The following is a 22,425-nucleotide window of genomic DNA, read 5'->3' on the forward strand; positions in this document are numbered from 1 at the left end:
GCAAAAGAGCTATACCTTTCTCCGATCCTTAGTCGAGGTTTCCTGTGAGCTTTTGCAGCTGATTTTGTCTTGAGAGCATCTCCCAATTTCTCGGTGACGACCCATTCATTTACTCTCCCTGCTTCAAACAGGCCTATAAATGTTGCCTTAGTCCGGTGCAGGGACATTACATTCTCAAAGAGAATCCAGAAAATCAATAGGTGGAGTGATCTGTAAGATTGTACAAACTTCGAAAGTATTAATAATGAATTGAGTAAATACAAAACAAAAGGTTTAATGCAGTTGTTAAAAAGAAAGAAACTTGGTTGCCAAAAGATAGAATATGATTAAGGGGAGTGTAAGAGACCTAGGAGTTCCAACTGCATTGAGGAGAGTAATGGTAGAAGGAATGTATACAGCACCCCAAATGGGAACTTGAACTTCAGGAACCAAAACCGTTGTTGGTAAAATAACACAGTAGAAGACAAAGGTGACAATATGCGCTACGATTTTGCGAACAAAGAAGAAGCTGTAGATCACATGAAACTTCTTCAATGGGGACACCTTCTGCAATATACAATAAGGTAGTATTCAGAAGTATGGAACTAGTAATGATTCCAAGACATATGCCTTCTCAATTATGGCTTCGTTGTGGTTTTAACATTTAAATTTAGGCAGAAACTAACACCATGCTTCAGCAATACCTTGTTTCTTAAAATCTCCATTACCATCTTCCGGAAGAGATTAGCCGGACCACAAGACCATCGGTGCTGCTGATAACGGTAGGCTTTGAAAGTACTGGGCAATTCATTTTTCACCTGAAATTTACAAGGTATTAAACTATTAATATTGGATCAAATCTGAAATAGAGTAAAGTTAAAATAACACAGAGCAGGCGAAGTCCATTGGAAAAGGTGAGTATCAGTCACTCTACTTAGATAGGTTGGTAAGAAGTTTATATTCTCATTCCCAACTATCGTATTCGTATCTCATCCACAGTATTTGAACAAGCATCCATAGCTATTTCCACCAAAAAGAAAAAGGACCATATGGGATTTTCCAGATCAAGTAAACTGAATAATTTTATGTCTACAAGGTGATTTATGAACACCCACAAACATACAATAGTTAACCCAGAAATTGGCTTTAGGTAGTAATTCTCACTTTTAAGCTTCAGAAGCTAAATCTTGCTGATACTCTATTGATAATTTCACAAGAATGTTACCATTTTTACACTGGATTACCTTGAGGTCAGAAATATAGACGAACTTCCAGCCTCTAAGACTAGCTCGTACAGCTAAATCCATATCCTCCACTGTTGTGCGGTCCTTCCATCCTCCAGCCTCATTGAGGGCCGTGATTCTCCACACTCCAGCTGTGCCTGCATAACATTCTCCAATGTTATATCATTAATTAAAGATAACTGGACCTATATTGATGTGACCAATTTTTCATATATATGATATACCATTGAAACCAAAGAAGGCATGAGTCGCAGACCCAACTTCCTGCTCCACTGTGAAATGGTAATCTAGAGACATCTCTTGCATTCTGGTCATCAGGCACTCATCAGCATTTACTGTGATACAACCGAGAAACCATTATCAGATCATACCCTTGTGTTTAGACTATATATTGTCATTGCACAGTAAAGATTTATTGTCACACGTTAGACAAAGTCCCAATAAATCTAAAAAGTAAAGCCATTTGTGTGAAAGCCCTGCAACTGGACAAGTGCCCCATTAATCTGGAATTGAGCTCTCTCCAACATAGACTGTGATGTAGCTAATTCACATATGTGAACTAAACTGTTCTTCTATCTAACCATCATGCTTAAATTTAAGTAGCATTGTCAAAGAATTCATAGCAACTACAGCGGCCGCTACAAATTTTCATCCAAAATACAAAGCATCACATCCTTTTGTAGGCAAAAAATGTAAAAGTCTAAGAGCTATGAAGGGATTGAACATAAAACAGGGATCAATAAGATTACCATATTTCCAGCGAGCTTGGACAAGAGCAATGTCAGGGTTGTGGAGGAGAAATGGGATTGTGCGCCACAGAAAATCGGGCTCAGGTTGGAAGTCGGCATCAAAAATGGCGACGTAGTCACACTGTTTGACGTAAGAGTGCTTCATTCCCTCTTTGAGAGCCCCTGCTTTGTACCCTTTTCTGTTGTCTCTGACCTCGTACTTTATGTTTATTCCTTTGCTTGCCCATCTCTGCACTTCTACTTCCACCAAATCCTGTTGTTGTTTTTGTTCAAATTTAGGACAAAACCCACATCACAATTTGAAACATCGGTTTGCGCTAATTGGGTAAAAAGGACAAACTTGGTGGATTCTGGTGAGATAATAGTTTCATTGGACTTTTACCCAGAAAGGAATGCTCAGCCAGAGGTACAATTACAACTGATTTTCAAGGACTTACACTTCTACTTTTGGGTTTAATGGTAAAGTTTCTCTTGGATGTTGACGGTCTAAATGTTCGAAAACCAAGCCAAGCATGATGATTCCTATAGTTATGTCATATTCGAATGTTTTTTTTTTTTTTTTCTCTCTCTCTCTCTCTTCCCAAATTTAATGAACAAAAACCTTATAACATCACACACAACATTTTGAGGAAAAAAATAAATCAAGTAATAATTACAATATTATGTTACCGGATTATCGATATTAATCACATAACTTTTGTTCTAAATATAATATGGTACACTAATTAAAATATCATATAGGTACTACGTTGTACCTCAATTTTTATTGTATCGGTGATTTATTGTGTGGAGGACCATTCCGAAAATATTTGTACTTTGATTTTGACTAAACTATTGTGTTTACCCTTTTTTAGAGGAATGAATAAAGTCCTTAATTTAAAAACCATGGCCCCCCATAGTGTCAACTACAAAATCTCAATATAATATAGCATTTGATAGATCAGTTTGAAGTTTGAACCTTAATGAGTGGGTCAGTTGAATCATCAAGAACTTGAACTACGATCCTATCAGAAGGCCATGAAAGCCCACATGCAGCTCCAATAGAAAGTTGATAAACCTGCATATATATTAACCACCACAATGCACTCAAAACACTAAAACCGTATAAATCAAGTCCAAAAAGAAGAAGAAAAAAGAAAAGTTAATAACAAGGGGGAGGATTAATTGCCAGTACCTCTTTTTCATTGTACATTGGAATTTGCACAAGAACCATAGGGTAAGCAGAATTGCCAAGCTCCACATCATCCTTAATTGCCTCCCATTTCCAACGCTTCTCAGGTCTTCTTCTGAAAACCTTGACCAACATTATGACAATTCCCATGTACACCTTCTCCACAAAGAGCAACACAGACATCCCCAAGGACACCGCCACCAAAACTCGCAACAGCGGCACGATCAGTGGTGCTTTCGCCAGCTGCAAAACCAGCCCGAGCGCGTCCATTTTTGTCACTAGTTAAGTGGTGCAGAGAGTAAAGAGGGAGGCGATGAATGGAAGCAGAGTTGGAGGGAGAGGACTGAGAGAGCTAGGAGAAGTGCTCTAAATGGTTGCTTGGGTTGGTTGGTTATATAAGAAGGGTGCTGCAGGCTTGCGAAAAGAACACGGCTTGTTCTTTTCGTTTTTTGTCACTGCTTTTTGGATCTAGCTTGCAGCTTATTTTGCTTCTGAGTTACTTCAAGCTAGCTAATGCGGGAGAGCTGGAATGTCAGTGATGAACAAGATCGAAAATCCCAAAACAAGGCAGATTCAGAGACGTACGCTTTCTTTCTTTGAACTGTTTAAAGAGAATGACAGACTAAACTGTGATCTGGGTCTCTCTTTCTCTTCACTAATGGCTACTTATCTCGAGGCTGAGGCAGCTTGGTGTTTGAGAATACAAATAACAAATATAGCGGGGAAATGGTGAGTGTATATATAGCTATTAAGGAAAATGATTGTTTACCTCAATTAAGAGGATTTAAATTTGCTCACCACTACATCTTGATTAGTGATACCACCACTAAATAAGAAGCTGTCATGTGTGATGACTAACCACTAAATAAGAAGCTGTCGACTAACCAATAAACATGACTAACCATGATTAATTTAATTATTAGAAAAGAAGATTTAATAATAATAAAACTTCTATATTTTAATATTTAGTTATTTATTAATTCAACTAACCTAAACCTTTTCAGCTTCTAGCTAATTATCCTTTCCCAGATATCATCTCGATCAAATATCACTCATCCTCATCATTATCTTCTTCTTCTTTTTTCCTCTGGTTCACCCGTTGACAACTTCCTCTGCTCTCTACAGGGGGAGAGAGAGTTGCAATGGAGGTGAAAGCATAAATCTTTTTCTCAAAGTTTTCAAACCCCAAATACGTACCCCAAGTCGTTAAATTCAATCTCGTTGAAGTCACAGTTATTGGGTTCGTCAATTCTCTGAGTTTGAATCTGAAAGATGGGTTTGTGGCTAATTGCGCAGTTGGTACTCATCACGGGAGAAAAGCAGTCGACAGTGTCGGAGATTGTGTCTCCTTCTTCTGCAGTTCTCTCTCTCCTTCTTTTTAATTGTCATCACTATCTCTCTCATCTTAAGACTACAGCAGCCGGGCATTCTGTAGTAGAATTCATTCCATGACAGGAATTGATCCACCGACAGCCACTATCTGTTGCTCTAACTACGGTAAGCCAAGGGGGCAACGTCAATAAACAATCAAATAAATGCAGATAAGCTAATTATAATTCGAAATATATTGAGATTGATAAGGGCAGCATTGAAGAACGGTCTTGCAGATCCAAGGGGATGAATGTGTCAAGGGAAGAACATGAGTAATCTCCCCTAGGTCAGAACTCGATCAGAACGATGGATTATGCCAAGGTTTTCATATACTCACCCTAAACAAGTTTTCAAGATTGTTCTCGATGCCAAGCATTGAAATAATGAAATAATAAGCATTACTTAAATCAAATCCCAAAACCTGAGACTCCTGGTATGTTTTGGGTTCGCTGGGTATGAATGGAGAAGAGAGATAGTATTATTTTTTATTTATTTCTCTCTCTATTAATCATTAATATTATTAGTTTATTTACGTAATTCTAAAATTTAACCATAATTAGATTATAAGACACTTGACAAATGTTTATGGAGTGGTGGTATCACCATCTAACCAAAGGTGGTGAGCAAATTTGATTCATATTTACTCCATCATTCTCAGTTTCAATGATTGTCCCACTCCAAATGATACTTTTTCAGCTAATTAAGATCTTAATCTAAGTTGGCATGCCAAGTCATTTATACGAAAAATATCATTCACCATCTCATATTGACTGACAATGGCTCCAAATCGATCATCCACTTTGGGAAAGCAAAAGCAAAATTGATAAGAGTGGGGAGGATTTAGTGCACCGACGTGCACTTGCACCGATATAAATGGATGGTTAGATTATATTAAATACACTCTTAGGTTATTAATAAAAATATCAATTATAAATATCAAGGGTTGAAATCAGATTTATAAGTGTTTGGTCATTTACACCGTCGGTGCATAGAATAATTTCCATGATATGAGGAAATTTCATGGAATGTGACAGAACTGATCAATGAACTCTTTTTTTTTTTTTTTGCGACCAATTTTGTTATACATAATAAAGAGTGGAAATTCAATAAACGAATCCTAGAATCCAATCTCTATATATATACAAACCCAGCAATCAATTTCAGATTCATGCATGGCTTCGATCACTCAAACATAAAGGATATTAGGGACAAGAACAAAAAGCTCAGAACACCATTTGCGTTCATCTTCTAAATTAGGGATTAGAATTATTATTATTTTTTCTTCAGTTCAGATTTGTATGAAATTTAAGGAAAATATTAAAGGACAATTAATGTTGGTTTTGCAACATTTGATATGGTAACATAGGGTGAGGTGGATATAAAAATATGAATTACATTAGCTAATACGTAAGCATCTCCAAACAGTTGCTCTATATCTTGTTTTTTCTCTATTTTAGAGAAAGTTTGGCATTTTTTTGCTCCACCAGCTTTCTCATATCTATCTCCATTTCAGAGAAAATGAAGAGAGAGAAAACAAAAATCTCTATATTTACAACAAATTCTAAAATTATAGAGAATCATATTTTCAAAAGTTTTTACTCTTTTCTCTCCTCTCTTCAAATTATATGTATTTCCATCATTGATTATTTGACTACGTTTTAGACATTTTAAAAATATTACTATATTTGATGGTGTATCTTATATCTTATATCTTATATCTTATATCTTTATTAATTAAGCCAATTCTTAGGTAGAATGGTTAAATTTTTGAAGTACCATATATGCCCTCACATACTATATCTATATATATATATTAATTAAGCCGATTCTTAGGTAGAATGGTTAAATTTTTGAAGTGCCATATATGCCCTCACATACTATATATATATATATATATATATATATATATATATATATATATATATATATATATATATATTAATTAAGCCGATTCTTAGGTAGAATGGTTAAATTTTTGAAGTACCATATATGCCCTCACATACTATAAATATTAATAAACAAATTATTTCTATATGAGGATAAGATAGTCAATAAACTATATTATATTTAAAAAAATTGCAATACCTCCCATGAAAAAAGAAGAAGTTTCCCCAAAATTAGGAGAGAAATTGCAGTAACAAATAAAAATCAATTGACATGTGCGGAGCACATGTTAAAGAGCTAGTATATATATATATATATATAATTAAGCCAATTCTTGAGGGAATGGGTAAATTTTTGAAGTACCATATATGCCTTCACATTATACAAATATTAATAAATAAATTATTTCTATATGTAGATAAAATAGTCAATAGACTATATCATATTTGAAAAAATTGCAATACATCCCATGAAAAAAGGGGAAGGTTCCACCAAATTAGGAGAGAAATTACTGTAACTTTTTTAATTTTAAAAAATAAAATAAAAGCCAATTGACTTGTACGGAGCACATGTTAAAGGGCTAGTAATAAATTAAAGAGAATATGATAGAGAAGTTGTCGGAATTGCAGTAGAAAATTTACAGAGATTTTAACTTTTAAATCTACATAATAAGACTTTTATAAGAAAGTTGTTAGAGATGCTCCAATATGTATTCCAAATAAGATTAATGCAAAAAAATTAGAGCTTAAATGAGGCTCCTATCAATACTTTAAATATTAATCTGTGAAAAGCAAAAATGGTCAAAATGATAAAGACAGTGGATCTGAAGCGGGTGTCATAATTAGTCAACAATATTAAATGTTCAATAACTGTAATTTGCTAGTTTGGCTTTCATTTTCTAGGAAGGTGAAACGTTTGCAATGGAGTTGAGTTTTGGTGGCTCCAAAAATAGCTAGATTTAATTTGCTGTTTAATTTCCAAAGTTCTTAGTCAAACAATTTTATAGGGAGTTGGTGAAAACGTTTCTTTCAGCAAATCTCGATTCTCCATCCTCACGGAAATGGCATGTTCGGCATTAGTACCATAAACTCATTTTTTTTGGAGAATTCAGAGCACCAACGTGTACTTGCATCAACATGAATTGATGGCTGGATAACATTAAATACACTTTTTAGTTAATTATTAAAAAAAAAAGTTGACTATAAATATCAATAGCCAAGATGATGCACTTCAATAAGGGAGTGTATTCCATGCACCGTCAGTGCATGGGTACTTGCAATATGAATGGATGTAATTTTTTTTATATTAAAATATATAAAGAGGTGGATTAGATGAGTGACTATTATTTTTTTAGAGATTAAAATAACCGACAGTGCAAGTGCACTGTCGGTGCATAAAATTGAAGTGAAACATTCATCTCTAATGGTCTTTTCATAAAATTTTAAATGATGATAGTAATAAATAGCTAATTTTTAATAACTATTTAGTTTTTTTTTTTAAATCGAAAAGAAGTTAATCTCAAACATGCTCTAATCCTAACCCATCTTTCTCACAAAAAAAAACAGAAAATAAATAATAAGTCGTCGTCTCTGCTTGCTGATCTCATAGAGCTATTTCATTTCTGTACTGCTTGCTGAACTTAATGATTGAGATACTTCTTTTGAGCAAAAAAAAAAAACAGAGAGATCAGATGGTCCTCTTTCCAGTCATTTTGTTGCAGACTAATTATTATTTTGAGTTGTGGCAGCAAAAAGTGGAGGAGATCGAAGTGTAAATATTTATGACGAGTGCAAAAGCAATTGAGTGTAAGCAAGGCTTGCTTAGAATGCATGTGTACACGCAGAGAACAACCATGTGTCAATGGTCCTCGAATGGTATAGACTATAGAAGCTCCATGTGTAAGAACCAGTCATCTCTTTAATGATTTGTTCTGGAATCTGGAGTATTTACTCCGTCATTCTCAGTTTCAGTGATTGTTCCACTCCAAATTTTACCTAAAATGGGATACTTTTTCAGTTTAAAGTTTCTTTTTTTGAAAAATTTTTGTGTGTACCGGCAGTATAAGTGAATCATCACAGATCTCAATTATTGATATTTATAGGTAATTTTTTTTAATAATAAAAAATATACTTAATGTTATCAAACCGTCCATTCTTGTTGGTGCACTGAATATTTTTATTTTTTTATTTTTTTTGTGAAAAATGAAGTTAAACAAAATAACTCACCTTTAATGTTGGAAAATCCAGCTGAGGAAAAGTCAAGGTTGGAATAGGATGCACCTACATCGAAACCAAATATGGAATGATGTTGGTATAATCGTAAGAAACCCGTAAGGTTCTAAAAACTAGAATTGGGAAGCCTCGAGACCACTTCGCCGATGAACTAGATTTAGGGGAGAGAAATAGAGAAGCCTCTCGTCGGGGCAGGAGAGAGCATGAGCTCTTCTAGGGTTTCAAATAGTTTTGAAACAAAATCCTTAACTATCATTATGGCCTTTAATTAATTGGCTAGTTAAGAACTAAGTATGAAGGACTTCCACAAAAAAGACATTAATGTGACAATAACATGGAAGAATGGACAGTTTAACTGTTGACATCAATTGGAGATGAATATATTGGTTTACATATAATCATTTCAAAAGAAATATTGTTTTTTTTCTTCTTTCTCTTGGATGGCTAAATGTGATTGTGAGTTTTGAATAATATGCACCAAAAACATTAGGTGCATAATTGGCAAAAATCATATGCAATGAATGCATCCTGCTTGTTTGGGTCAAACCTTGGAGCCTAAGCGTAGAAAGGTATAATAGCAAGATCGGGGAGTAGATTGTGCGTCAAATTCAGAAGAATGCTGGTCTGTGGATTTAGAGGAATGGAATTGAAGTTGATTTAATCTAGGGTGTGGAAGTCATGGTTGATAGCACATCAGGTTTTTGTAATAACGATCCACCTCATACTGTTCACTAATCCATCTACTATTAATTGTGGGAAAATTTAGGAAAAACAAGGCTAAGTCTTACCATCAAAACAGTTGTGTTTCAAGCAATATATAGGGAGAATTTCACAAATAGTCACTCAACTATGACTCATTCGACACTTTGGTCACTCAAGTTTCAAATATATCATTTTGGTCACTCAACTATTACACTGTTAATCACTTTAGTCACTTTGTTAATTTTTTTCATTAAAAAAAGGATTAAATATTTGTTACTCCCTGTACTTTGTTGCTGAAAACAGTTCAGTCCCTCACCTTTTAAATTAAACAGGTTAGTCCTTATTCTCTCTAGTTCTCACACAATAGGTCCAAAATGACTATAATGCCCCTCACTTCCTTTTTTTTTTTCTTCTCTCTTTTTAGTTTTTAAATTTTTCTGTATATTTTTTTTTCTGCTTCTCTCTCTCTCTCACGGGATTGGGGATTCTCGGCCATGCCTCCATGATAAGACCACAAAAGCTCCGGTGACTCTGCAGCTCCCTGCTCCAGTTCCCCAACCTCAATTCCAGCTCCGACCAGCTAGCTTCGATCCCATGTCCAACCAACCTGCCTCCACCGAACTCTACTCCTAACCCATCACTTAAACCCCCTTCTCTCACCCTCCTCTGCCTCTTCTGCTCCATGAAAATCCCAACCAGAAATCCTAACACCCAAACCGGATCCGCATCTAACTCCCCACTCGATCCCCAAAATGGATCCGCCACCTAGACAACACCACCACCCCAAACGCTAAGACCCAGGAAGCTATGTCGGCTTCGGAGCCCATAAAAGCTCAAGAACATTATCAGTAGACTAGTCCAAGTCCAAATTTCGATACCCTATTACGGAAGTAGTTGCTCGACGCTCCGTGAAATTCAAATTCTGGTGCTCTATTACTGACTCCATCTCTGGTCTCCTCTCTCTCAAATTTTCCTCATTGTTTTGGTGATTGATGGGAAAGTTTTGGGCTTTTTGTTAGAGTTTTGGGTTTTTGCAGAGGAGACTTCGTGTTTGCTCTCGATGGTCAAGACATTCGATTATGTGCTCTCTGCCTATGAAGGTTTCTGTAGCTTGAAGCAAGTCAGTGACTTCAATTTTGTGTCTTTGTATATTGTGAATTGGTCAATTGGATGGTTAAACAAGTATGTGAGTGGTCAATTAGTTTCAATTTTAGGTCTTTGGGGATTGAGATTTGTGAATTGTAGGCAGGTTGATCTGAAGCTAAAGGTGTGTAGAGGCAATCCGATCAGAAAAGTTTTAGTAAGGGAAGCGAAGGCATTTCATGCTGATACTCTAATTGCATGTTGGGACTTCCAAAACGCACCATAGAATTCGATCATTCGTTTCTGTTGCCAAGTACTGTGCCTGGAAATTGCCCAAAAGTTTCTCTGTTTTCGTTGTCGATAATGGCAAGGTTGTGTTCAAGAGGGAAGAAGCTGATAGCTGTGCACATCAATCACAAGGTCTTGTTTTCATTTGCATCTTCTGGGTTTGGATTATTTTAGTTCAGTGTTTGACTATTTGTTTTACCGACTCAGAAGCGTTAACTTCGTCCCACTCCGGCAGCCGCTTTCTTCACCATCTTTCCTCCATAACTCGATCGAGGCCTCACTATGAGCATTTGGTTTCTGAAACGAGTAAAGAATTGGAGAGATCTGGTTCGCCGCCGGCGAGATAGTTACGACCGGAGCTTCTTCGTCTTATGGTGAGGCGGCACCGTTTCGAGTCTTTGCATAGCTCAGATTGATCGGAATTTCATTTTGTAATGGAAATTTGATTTTTGAAGCTGTGAATTTCTGAGAGGAGAGTGTGAAAAGCTTTGAGGTTCTTTTGGTTTAGAGAGAGAGAAGCAAAAACAAAAACAGAAAAAGAGAGAGAGAGAGATTAAAAAAAGAAAGAAAAATAATATAAAAAAAAGAAAGTAAGGGTATGATAGTCATTTTAGACCTGTTGTGGATCTATTGCGTGAGAATTATAGAGAATAAGGACTAACCTGTTTAATTTAAAAGGTGAGGGACTGAACTGTTTTTAGCAGCAAAGTACAGGGAGTAACAAGTATTTAATCCTTAAAAAAAATACTCCTTGGGTGACTAAAGTGATTGACAGTGTAATAGTTGAGTGACCAAAGTGATATATTTGAAACTTGAGTGACCAAAGTGTCGAATGAGTCATAGTTGAGTGACCATTTGTGAAATTTTCCTCAATATATATGAACTTTGGAAGACTCCGTTCTATATTATAAAGGCGAAAAATCGTTAATGGTGAGTGGACTTTTTTGTGAAAGAAATTATCAAAGAATATAGGAGGGTATCCAACACATCTTAAACATCAATTAACTTGTTCAACACAATGATATTCTGTCAGGAGGCATCCGGGCAATACAGAGAGCTTGAGAGTTTCGTGTGGTGGCAGCGACGATATTGCGGTCCCTAGACTAGGCAGCAGATGGACGGTGACGGCGAGGGGACGAAGCGGCGTTGCAGCTTCTTATTCGACAGCGTCGTTTGTTTTGGTGGATTGCTCGACGGCCCAGTTTGAGGCGATTGAGGGTTCGAGCCCAGGGCGCAGTGCTCTTATGACGGGTTTTGTGACGGCGAGATCCGCAGCGGCAGCGGGTGTCGATAGTCGGATCGTACATGAGGCAGCGGGGACTTGAGTTTGGGTTGGTTCGGAAGTTTCTTCCCAAACCACGAAGATGGGGGAGAGCCGAGGCTGGCCGTCGGAGGAGTTGACAGAACGCTACCCTCTGGTGGCTCAAGAATGGAAGGAGGTGGGTTATGGGCCATGGGACTCTGTCTGGCCGGGCTGCAACCTTGTAGCCTGGCTGGGCTTACTGTTTGGCTCCAATTTTGCTGCAGCTGGTCAACAGTCTCTTTTCTGCGCGGGCGTGCCAGCACCGTTTGGGTGCGGTCGTCGGGGGTGTCCCTTGACCTGACTTCTGTCGAGCGATTGTAGACGAGGAGAGCACCAACCTCGTCGTGGGATTCTTTGTGCCTCGTGGCGAGGACTTTTGCTGAACTTTCTTCTTGTTAACACAATCGATACTCAATATTATAGATCGAGCAGAGCGACATCACCGGGAAATGTTGAGATCTTGCTAAAGCGTGACTTTAGCTTGGCTGGGTTGCTAGGGCGTTACCCTTGCTTGGCTGGTTCTGTAACCGTTGTGGTCGCGGCACTACCGTCGGCTCCCGAGGAGACTAGGACCGAAGCACGTTGACAGAGGGTTTGGTGGCACTGAAGGTCGGCTTCTGAGAAGACTAGGACTAGGAGTGTGATCACCGCTAAGAGAAAGAGAAGGAGAGGAGTTGCTCTTAGAGAGGTTTGCTCTAGAGAGAACTTAGATCATCTTAGAGATGTTGTTGTTGAATGTGAATGTGTGTTTTAGAATGAGAAGAGAAGGTGTTTATATAGGGAAGAAAAAGAAGAGTGAAATGATGAGTGGAAGAAAAATAATGAAAGTGGAATATGAAAGTGATTTGTAAAATATGGAAAAGATAGAGAAATGATGAAATGAAAGCAAGGCATGAAGGTGCAACAACATGGAAGTGATGATGATCTATTAAAGAGATTGTCTTGAAAAATATATCCAAGGAAAAGAAGAAAAGCATCTAGCTTTCTTCATGTGGGTAGGAAACATGAACATGTGAATATTGAGCTGGTTTTAGGTCAGTTTCTGCCCCTTTATTCCTTCAATTATTTCTCCAACAAGCATTCCGAATTTCACTATGACCTCTTCATAAAAAATGTTCCATTATGAGTGTAGATCACCCTGGCAAAATTTCAGAATTTTTGGTATAGTGGTTGGGCCGAAAACGCTGCTGGACCTCTTACAGGTCCAGTTTTCCAGTTTTGCTTCTGTAGAAAATTGGGCTGATTGTTTGAAGGCCTTCCACTCAAAAAAAACTCTTGCACTCTTCATAAGAAATGATCCTTGGGCTGTCTAGAATGGATCTGGAAAGTTTCAGTACATTTCGATTTCATTTGGTTAGTCTGCCACCCCTCCTTCCTTGTCTAGCTCGGTTTTTTCCTAGCCGAAGTAGGAAAATATGCTAAAGTTGACTTGTCATACTTCCATAGTAGGCTTTATTTATCCTCTAAATATATATTTCGAGCTTGTCGACAATATATAGCTTGAGCCACTAATATTGGCTTAATTTCTCCAAGACGTGCCTTGTCAGGCCAAAATGTTCATTTTGGGTCCAAACATTGCCCCCCAGACCTCGAAGTCAAAAGTCTTCGTCTTGACTGAAGAGGTCTTGAATCAGCACTCCTCTTATAATGTCGTTGCTCCAAAGCCACTTGTATTGGCTTGACTAAAATTACTTGAACAGTAGCCTCTCTCCCTCTTAATTATACATAGTGAGCATACATATATTAATCGCCAGTCTTCCTTCGCGAACCATTCTTTGCGAGGCCATGTAATTAAAACCACTTCGCTGCCAACAATTCGCAACCCAGCTTTCGCCACAATTATTGGCAAAAATATTGATTTGACCTCCTCCACTGCTAATACCGTACTAGGCATATTAAATGCCTCTTGTATATGTGCCCAAACCAATACCAATGGCCTCTTAAGTATATTAGCAAGTTCCAGCCACTATTAGGCAAGAACACAATTTTTTGCATCCTCCGCGACGCACAAATTTGAAACTCTTTTTGTATTTTTGTATTTTTTTTTTTATTTTAATAAGACATTGTGAATCAAGGTTTAGACATGCGGCCCAAGTATAGTCGTCTAGACACAAATTTTCTTTCAAATCCTTTGGGCAACCTTACTGAAATGGCCAGGTGGGGGAGGGCGAACAAGAGAGGCAGAATCCATTTTGGCATGAGCTACTCCCACATAGTGGTTTAGGCCCATTTGCACGCACTTCTGGATTCAAGAACCTGTCATGAATGTTGTCCCCTTTCTAGACACCATTTCACATAGGCTATACTTACTAAGATGAGAAAGGTCATAAGTGTGAAGACAGTTCAACAAGTGTTAATAAAAGCCGCCCTTAACCTTAAGGGACCTGAACTAGGCACCAATAAGGAGTTTAGGCCAATATTAACAAAATAGACTTCACCTATTCCGTTATGATTCACAAATGACGAAAATAAAAATGAAAACTGAAAATTGACAGGAAATTTAAAAACAAAGAAAGAAGTTAGCAGCACTATATTTGGCTAACCTCCAGAAGGCCACGGGGGAGGCCATTTATGCTTCATTCCAAGCTCTGATGTATCAAAATTTGTAGGGTAAAAATCCCTCCTGTGAGAGCTTGTAGGAAAAGAACAAAGATACTTCTCGTCGAAGAATTGGAAGCAATTTGGCTCGTAGGAGGAGTAATCTTGCCCCCCAAGTATCTTTGTTGGCATAGAATTAGCCACAAATTGGCCATTATAGACGACCACTTGTTGGTTTGAATTCTCATGATCAAGAGCCTCAAAAACAACAATTAGGTCGCCTAGATCATATTTAATCACCGCTTGGCTATTAGAATTTTTAAGAAATTCCTTTTGGTGATCAACAGAATGAACATGGGCTCCATCTTGCCCCCCATGCATCTGATCAGTAGCCACGTATTTGGCTTGATCAGTGGAGAAATCAGATATTTGTTCAGCGACAATTGTATTGTCAGAAGAACAATCTTGTTGATGACCTTTTCCATGCACAGCCTCTGTGTAAGGCTGTGACTCACCAGTGAGACCCTTAGGTTGATTGCCACCTATAGGCAAGTTAGTCTCATAAATGACCTCTTCGCGAGCAGCTTCTTGATGTTCCAATTTGTCTTGATGCGAACTGACTTGAGTAGCCAAGCTGGAACCTTCTTTGTGCAAGGTCGCGAACTCCAATGAGGTTTGTTTATGCTGGGTCGCAAAGACATTCATCGACTGCTGATGGTTTTCTTGGGCTAGTTCGGTCAAGTCGGCCAGCTGCTCCCAGGTCTGCCACGACTCTTGTTGGGCTGATTGGAAAAGTTCATCCAACCTCTTCTGCTGCGCTGCCAGGACCTTTTTCAAATTCGCATAATACGAAGCATTGTTCTGTTGCAAGATAGCAAGTCGCTCCTCTATGCTCGCATTCTCCGGGACAGGTATGCGCACGAAGATAGGCATGATTTCAGGAATTTCTTTTGGTAAAGATTTTCCTCTGGCATCCCAATGATGGTGAATACAAAAAGACTCTAGTTTAGTCCCACTGGGCGTGCCAAAATGTTTGTTTTGAAGCCCGGTGGTTGAATGTCTTCAAGAGAAAAAAGAAATTCTAACCTTGTCCCATTGGGCGTGCCAAAATGTTTGTTTTGAAGCCCGGTGGTTGAATGTCTTCAAGAAAAGAAAAAAAATTCTAACCTTGTCCCACCGGGTGTGCCAAAATGTTTGGCTCCAATTTTGCTGCAGCTGGTCAACAGTCTCTTTTCTGCGCGGGCGTGCCAGCACCGTTCGGGTGCGGTCGTCGGGTATGTCTCTTGACCTGACTTCTTTTCAAGCGATTGTAGACGAGGAGAGCACCAACCTCGTCGTGGGATTCTTTGTGCGTCGTGGTGAGGACTTTGCTGAAGTTTCTTCTTGTTCACAAGTCGATACTCAATATTGCAGATTGAGCAGAGCGAAATCACCGGGAAGTATTGAGATCTTGCTAAAGCGTGACTTTAGCTTGGCTGGGTTGCTAGGGCGTTACCCTTGCTTGGCTGGTTCTGTAACCGTTGTGGTCGCGGCACTACCGTCGGCTCCCGAGGAGACTAGGACCGAAGCACGTTGACAGAGGGTTTGGTGGCACTGAAAGTCGGCTTCTGAGAAGACTAGGACTGGGAGTGAGATCACCGCTAAGAGAAAGAGAAGGAGAGGGAGAGGAGTTGCTCTTAGAGAGGTTTGCTCTAGAGAGAACTTAGATCATCTTAGAGATGTTGTTGTTGTGTTGTGAATGTGTTTGTGTGTTTTAGAATGAGAAGAGAAGGTGTTTATATAGGGAAGAAAAAGAAGAGTGAAATGATGAGTGGAAGAAAAATAATGAAAGTGGAATATGAAAGTGATTTGTAAAATATGGAAAAGATAGAGAAATGATGAAATGAAAGCAAGGCATGAAGGTGCAACAACATGGAAGTGATGATGATCTATTAAAGAGATTGTCTTGAAAAATATATCCAAGGAAAAGAAGAAAAGCATCTAGCTTTCTTCATGTGGGTAGGAAACATGAACATGTGAATATTGAGCTGGTTTTAGGTCAGTTTCTGCCCCTTTATTCCTTCAATTATTTCTCCAACAAGCATTCCGAATTTCACTATGACCTCTTCATAAAAAATGTTCCATTATGAGTGTAGATCACCCTGGCAAAATTTCAGAATTTTTGGTATAGTGGTTGGGCCGAAAACGCTGCTGGACCTCTTACAGGTCCAGTTTTCCAGTTTTGCTTCTGTAGAAAATTGGGCTGATTGTTTGAAGGCCTTCCACTCAAAAAAAACTCTTGCACTCTTCATAAGAAATGATCCTTGGGCTGTCTAGAATGGATCTGGAAAGTTTCAGTACATTTCGATTTCATTTGGTTAGTCTGCCACCCCTCCTTCCTTGTCTAGCTCGGTTTTTTCCTAGCCGAAGTAGGAAAATATGCTAAAGTTGACTTGTCATACTTCCATAGTAGGCTTTATTTAGCCTCTAAATATATATTTCGAGCTTGTCGACAATATATAGCTTGAGCCACTAATATTGCCTTAATTTCTCCAAGACGTGCCTTGTCAGGCCAAAATGTTCATTTTGGGTCCAAACACTTACCCATTCTCTTTTCCTTTTTTTTTTTTGGGCCCGGTTTGGTTTGGGCTAGGTGGAGAGTGGCAAGGCTTTCTGTTTTTGTTGCTTTGAATAACTGAGCGTCGCTCGAGAGAAGTTTTAAATACACACTCCTAATTACTTAATACACACTCTATACTTAATATACCACCCACTTAATTTTTCATTCTAATATTTTACTAAATACACAACCCAATGTACCTAAAATATCCTTAATCTAAAAAATCATGAAATATCATACTTTTTTACTATATTTAAGGTTACTATTTAATATGATTAGTATGTCTAGTATATTGACATTTTGTAAATGACCATATTGATTACTTGTGTTAGTTATTGAGAAATCCAAAAAGATTTATTATTGTTCCCTTTAAATAGATGCATATAAATAAGTTTTGTGTTATTTGAGCTCTCATCCACCAAATACCATGTTAATCAAGTATAAAATTATGAGTTGAACATTCAACCAAAACTATATCAGTAGTTTCTCCACAGTGGCGGAACTAAAAAGTTGTCATTAGAGGGGCCAAACAAATTAACAATTACAAAGTTTTTTCACCTGTGATGTTTTATATTAGAAAATAAATTGATTAATTACAAATCTTAGAACAAAAAAGAAAATTAACTAAAAAATGGGAGTAAAGCGACATGTTTTAAAAATATTTAATGCCATTGGTTTTGAAATTCTAAATATTATGGTTTCTAACCTCATTTAATTACAATTTATTTAAGAAAAAAAATTAAATTAGATAGTTTCTAACTTTATTCTTGTATTAAATTGAGAAACCATGTATAAAAATTTGTTGTGTTTATCTAACTATTTATAACTATTTATATGTGTAAATATCATTCTCTCAACTCGAGAACGCGCTCCACGCGCTGGAAAAGTAGAGAACACGGTTGCCTGCTTTCGTCCCTATCCGGCTGCGCCTTTGCGCTGGTGATGGCCTCTGGTCTAGCTGAAGCACGATGGGTGCGGCCGGAAGGGTGTCATGTTTCATGGGCGTGTCTTGATCTCGAGAGCTAGGGTCGGGAGGTGGTGAGTTTTTCCTGCTGTTTCAGTCGAATGGGGCGGCTTTGTCGTGGTGGTGGGCCAGGATCGGGGGCGGGTCAGAGCGGCTTTTGGTGGCTGTCTGTTGTCGGAAAGCTGGGTTCGTTTCCTGGCTGGTGTAGATCGACGGCTTGGTGTGTTGTTTGACGGCGATAATTGGTCGCCGGATGCAGATCTTCTCTTGCTCGGTTGGTGTCAGGTAAGGATCACGGCGATTGGCGCGGCCGACCATCGGGAGGCCGATGACGCTAAGTCGACGGCGGCCTGGAGTCAGTGGAAGGGCGGGGCGATGCAGACGCTGATTTGGGCCGAGAGGGTTGGCAAAGACCCACTTGCTGGTTTGGCTTCTCCAGCTGGGATTCTGCCTATGGGCCCAATCTGGGCTGGAGTTTGGCGTTGGGTTCCCTTTGTGGGCCCTGCCTCAGTTTTTATTTTATATTTAGTTGTTATTTACTTATGTTGCTTAGTTTATTTGCGCTTTTTGCGAGTAATAAGTCCCTACAGTAGTTATGTAGGGCTAGTCGGGCTTTGTGCCTGTGTATGCACTCTAAGTGCCTTGTCTGCTCTAGGTAGGCGGTGAGTTTCCGTCAAATGATCACTACCGCTTAGTAGCAGGGTGAGACTAAGTGTCGTCGGATCTATTCTCCGGCGGCAACATAGTAGGAAAGCTATGCTTATGGTAATTATGCTACGTTGTAATCGGGTTACATATTGAGTTATCTTTCCGTTATGTCACCGCCATGTCAAAGCAAATGGAGTAGCGAGTATAGCACTCTTTGCTAGTTGGTGCTTGTTAGAATACATGTGTTCTGTAGAGATTCTTGATACTATTTCAGGAAATACTCTAGATGCTTATTGTAATAAGGGGTTAAGGCTCAATGTCCCCCTCTTGTATTCGACAGTTTTATTAATCAAGGCCTGAGGGCAGCCGCATCAGCCCTTTATTTAAAAAATAATAATAATAATACAAGGAAAATATGACTATAACCCAATAACTTCTTCTAATGCATAGATGTCTGTTTTGGTCATTTAACCTACCTACAAAATCTAATTTGAAATATAAAATAATAGGGATGTGTATTAAGTGATTAGGGGTGTGTATTTAAAATTTCTCGTCGCTCGGCTTTTTATATTGCCCTTGATCGTTGCTGCTTGATGATTGATGAGTAACGATGTACACCATTGAATTTGAATGTCTTAGGTGTCATCGCTTGTCAAGTTGGTTGCTCTGATTTAGGGTTGGATAGGAGTAGGAGTTTCTTATTTTTTTCGCGCGCATTTTCTTTTTTTAGTTAGTTTTTTTGGTTTTTGGTTGCTCTGCTTTTTGCAAGCTGATTTGTGCATCGAGATTAATCCCACCGAGAGAGGCCATTGTTATTATTAATGGAACTTGATTCTGTTTCCCTAAAAAAATATAAAAAATAAATAAATAAATAACTCGTTCAACATTTTATTTATCAAGTTTTTCAAAATCGTAATAAATGGATAACGGTTTTTATCTTCTTCTTTTTTGCTGAAAAGGGATAACTACTTTATTCAAAGCTTTTACTGGTTATAGCCCATGGAAATAGCAGGTGAGAGAGGGCTATCAACCTTTCTATTTTAGCAAGTTCATGACAGATCGTATACCACACTTGAAGTTGATTAGAACGATTAATTTAATGACCTTTAAAGGAGGACATCCATCCATCTAAATCACTGAGAATATACATAATCACAGGACGGATGAAATGAGCTATTACCTAAATACTTCAACTTTGCTAATAGAAGAGACAGAGTACTAACAGAGTCCGACAATAATCAACAACAAAAAGTACTCGGTTCTTGTTTGCATAGTCCAACAAAAATCAACATAAAGTACTCAGATCTTGTTCAATTCCACAAGAAACTACTGAAGACTCCACAACACGAAATTTGCTTCAGTTGGTATCACACATTTGATGACAACTCCAGAATGTAAGTATGGAGATTAGGCTAATAACTTCGATTCTGCAGATGAAAACTACTTTAGGCTATAGGAATGAGTAACATAAGCTACGGGACATGGAGATTTTTCTTTTTATTCAAAACTAGGTGCATGTAGTACATAATCAAGCCTGGAAACGAGTTTAGCCTGCCTTTATGTGTTCTAGTAAATACAGTATAGCCAAACAATCATTTTTGGTGGTAATCAAAAGAGCAATGAAATTTACTTTCTGAACCATCTGAATTCTTTTCAAGTATTAATAAAAATAATAACATATACAAAATCTTACAACAATATAAAATGGTACTAAGATGAAAAAAGTTGCACATTAACCTCATTGAGAAAATTGCCAAATGAGGAAAGTACTTCAATGTTTCAACATGGCTGATGAAACAGACATTTCTCGTAGTGCTTCAGGCTTACTGCCCACATTGCTCAAGGATCTTGATGAATGCTCCAGCAAGTTTTGCGTCTTCTGTGGTAAAAATCTATGCAGCACACCATTCACAGTGTAACGGGCCATGTTTGTGAGGATTTGAACATGACCATCAACGGAGAGAATCACATTCACATTCACCCAACTCGCTGGTATGAATTTGGTCTGCATCAATCATGCTGACTGCAGGCTTCATCTTGACCTTCAACTCCATACTATGCAGAAGGAGAAACAATGAGTCATTTCGCCTAACAACTTAACAAGTATGAGCATGTAAAGAGCAACCAATCTATCAGTCAACTACTGTTTCAATTTGGCCAACTAAAAAGATGATAATGACTAGACAAAAGACTTGATTACCAAAAATAAAGAGCATGAACTTACCTGTTCCCAACTTCTGAACAGGCCAAGTCCAATGAGATGGAATAAAACCCTTGAGTTTTAGTGCAGCAACTAGTTTATGATTCTTGCTGTTTTACCCTACTACATATGACACCTTTGAAGCCTGACAAAAGGTTGAACCAGAATTTGGACTGCCTGCAAAAGTATTTAAGCCAGTATTGCTGAAAATTAGTACACATTCCACAGGAATATAATTGCACTAACAGAGATAAACAACAACAAAATATTTTTTAAAAAAAATGGTAGGGGGAGAGGGACTTGAACTCAGCATTGGACGTCGGATAAACAGGGTAATGCTCCACACATGAATATTGAATTACACTATGACAAAAACTCAAGTGAAGAAATAACAGTACATGTTCAGCTTCATATCTGCCTAAAGAGCTGAAGATGGGAACCAAACAAACCAAAAGCAGATAGAAACCATTTTAGGAAGAACCAAACTTAATTTTTGTACTTGTGTGTGTGTGTGTGTATCACTCTATTTTTAGCTGTTTCTTCAAGTACTCGCTTACAGCATCACAGGCAGTGGACGGAGAACTGATTGTGTACCAAGTCTGGATGCCAATTAACCCCAGAGCTGCTAGAACACCAAGGAAAGGACTGCTATGATGAAGAAGCAACAAGGTCCTACACCGACAAGGCCCTCACACACTTGTTATTCTTAGATGGATGTTCAACCGTACAGTTTCATATACTCCTTAATACATAATAAGTTAGCAAGTTTCAAGATCAAGAGAGATTAGGTGGCTTTTGCAGAACATGATTTGTTCTTGCTAGAAAACCAACTCCCTTACCAAGTCCTCTAGCAGTTGATGAGCTTAAGTGACAAAGAGGACTTGAAGAACACAATCGATGATTTTGTTACAAGGAACATCTCAAAAAAAACAAATCCTGTTCTGCAAAAGCCACCTGATCTCATTTCAATTTGAAACTTGCTAACTTATTATTCATGAGGGAGTATATGAACTGTAAGTTGAACATCCATCTAAGAATAACTAGTGTGAGGGCCTTGTCGGTGTGTAGGACCTTGTTGCTTCCTCATCATAGCAGCCGTTTAGTGTTTTGAAGTCGTCCTCAATGATCTTGTGCAAACTTAACTTGACGGCCACTGTCCAATAAATTTTGTTGCCAGTGCAAGCTTGAACTTTGCCAGCTGACACCTTGCTTTATCATGATGGAAAGGACCAATTGCTACTGCCCTTGCCTCATAGTATTTCTCGAACTTTGGGTGATCTCGGAGTATGTCAGAAACCCTTTGGATCTTTGGTTTAGAGCTTTCAAACTGAGCTAGCCTCACTTCTGCTTCCTTTTATGTTTTTGAACAACTCGTCCTTAGATGACTCGTCATGGATTGTGATGCTCAGTTTTGGAGTTCATTCATGGAAGCCGTGTCTTCGTTTCGTGCCATTTTCAAAATAAGGCAACT

At 38.2% G+C, this 22,425-nt stretch overlaps 1 protein-coding gene across 1 annotated transcript in view; it reads right to left on the bottom strand.

The window, feature by feature from the left end:
* LOC133716348 (glucomannan 4-beta-mannosyltransferase 9-like) overlaps positions 1–3,834 on the bottom strand; it is a 4,353-nt gene extending 519 nt beyond the window's left edge. The window contains exons 1-8 of the mRNA XM_062143058.1: positions 3,147–3,834; positions 2,931–3,029; positions 1,973–2,225; positions 1,448–1,558; positions 1,224–1,360; positions 684–797; positions 347–546; positions 16–210 (exon numbers count right to left, since the gene is read on the bottom strand). Coding sequence (XP_061999042.1) covers positions 16–210; positions 347–546; positions 684–797; positions 1,224–1,360; positions 1,448–1,558; positions 1,973–2,225; positions 2,931–3,029; positions 3,147–3,413 — 1,376 coding nt within the window. The 5' untranslated portion in view covers positions 3,414–3,834. The remainder of the gene's footprint in view (positions 1–15; positions 211–346; positions 547–683; positions 798–1,223; positions 1,361–1,447; positions 1,559–1,972; positions 2,226–2,930; positions 3,030–3,146) is intronic.
* Positions 3,835–22,425: the final 18,591 nt, after the last annotated feature.

This window comes from Rosa rugosa, chromosome 6, assembly GCF_958449725.1.
Source record: "Rosa rugosa chromosome 6, drRosRugo1.1, whole genome shotgun sequence".
NCBI lineage: Eukaryota > Viridiplantae > Streptophyta > Magnoliopsida > Rosales > Rosaceae > Rosa > Rosa rugosa.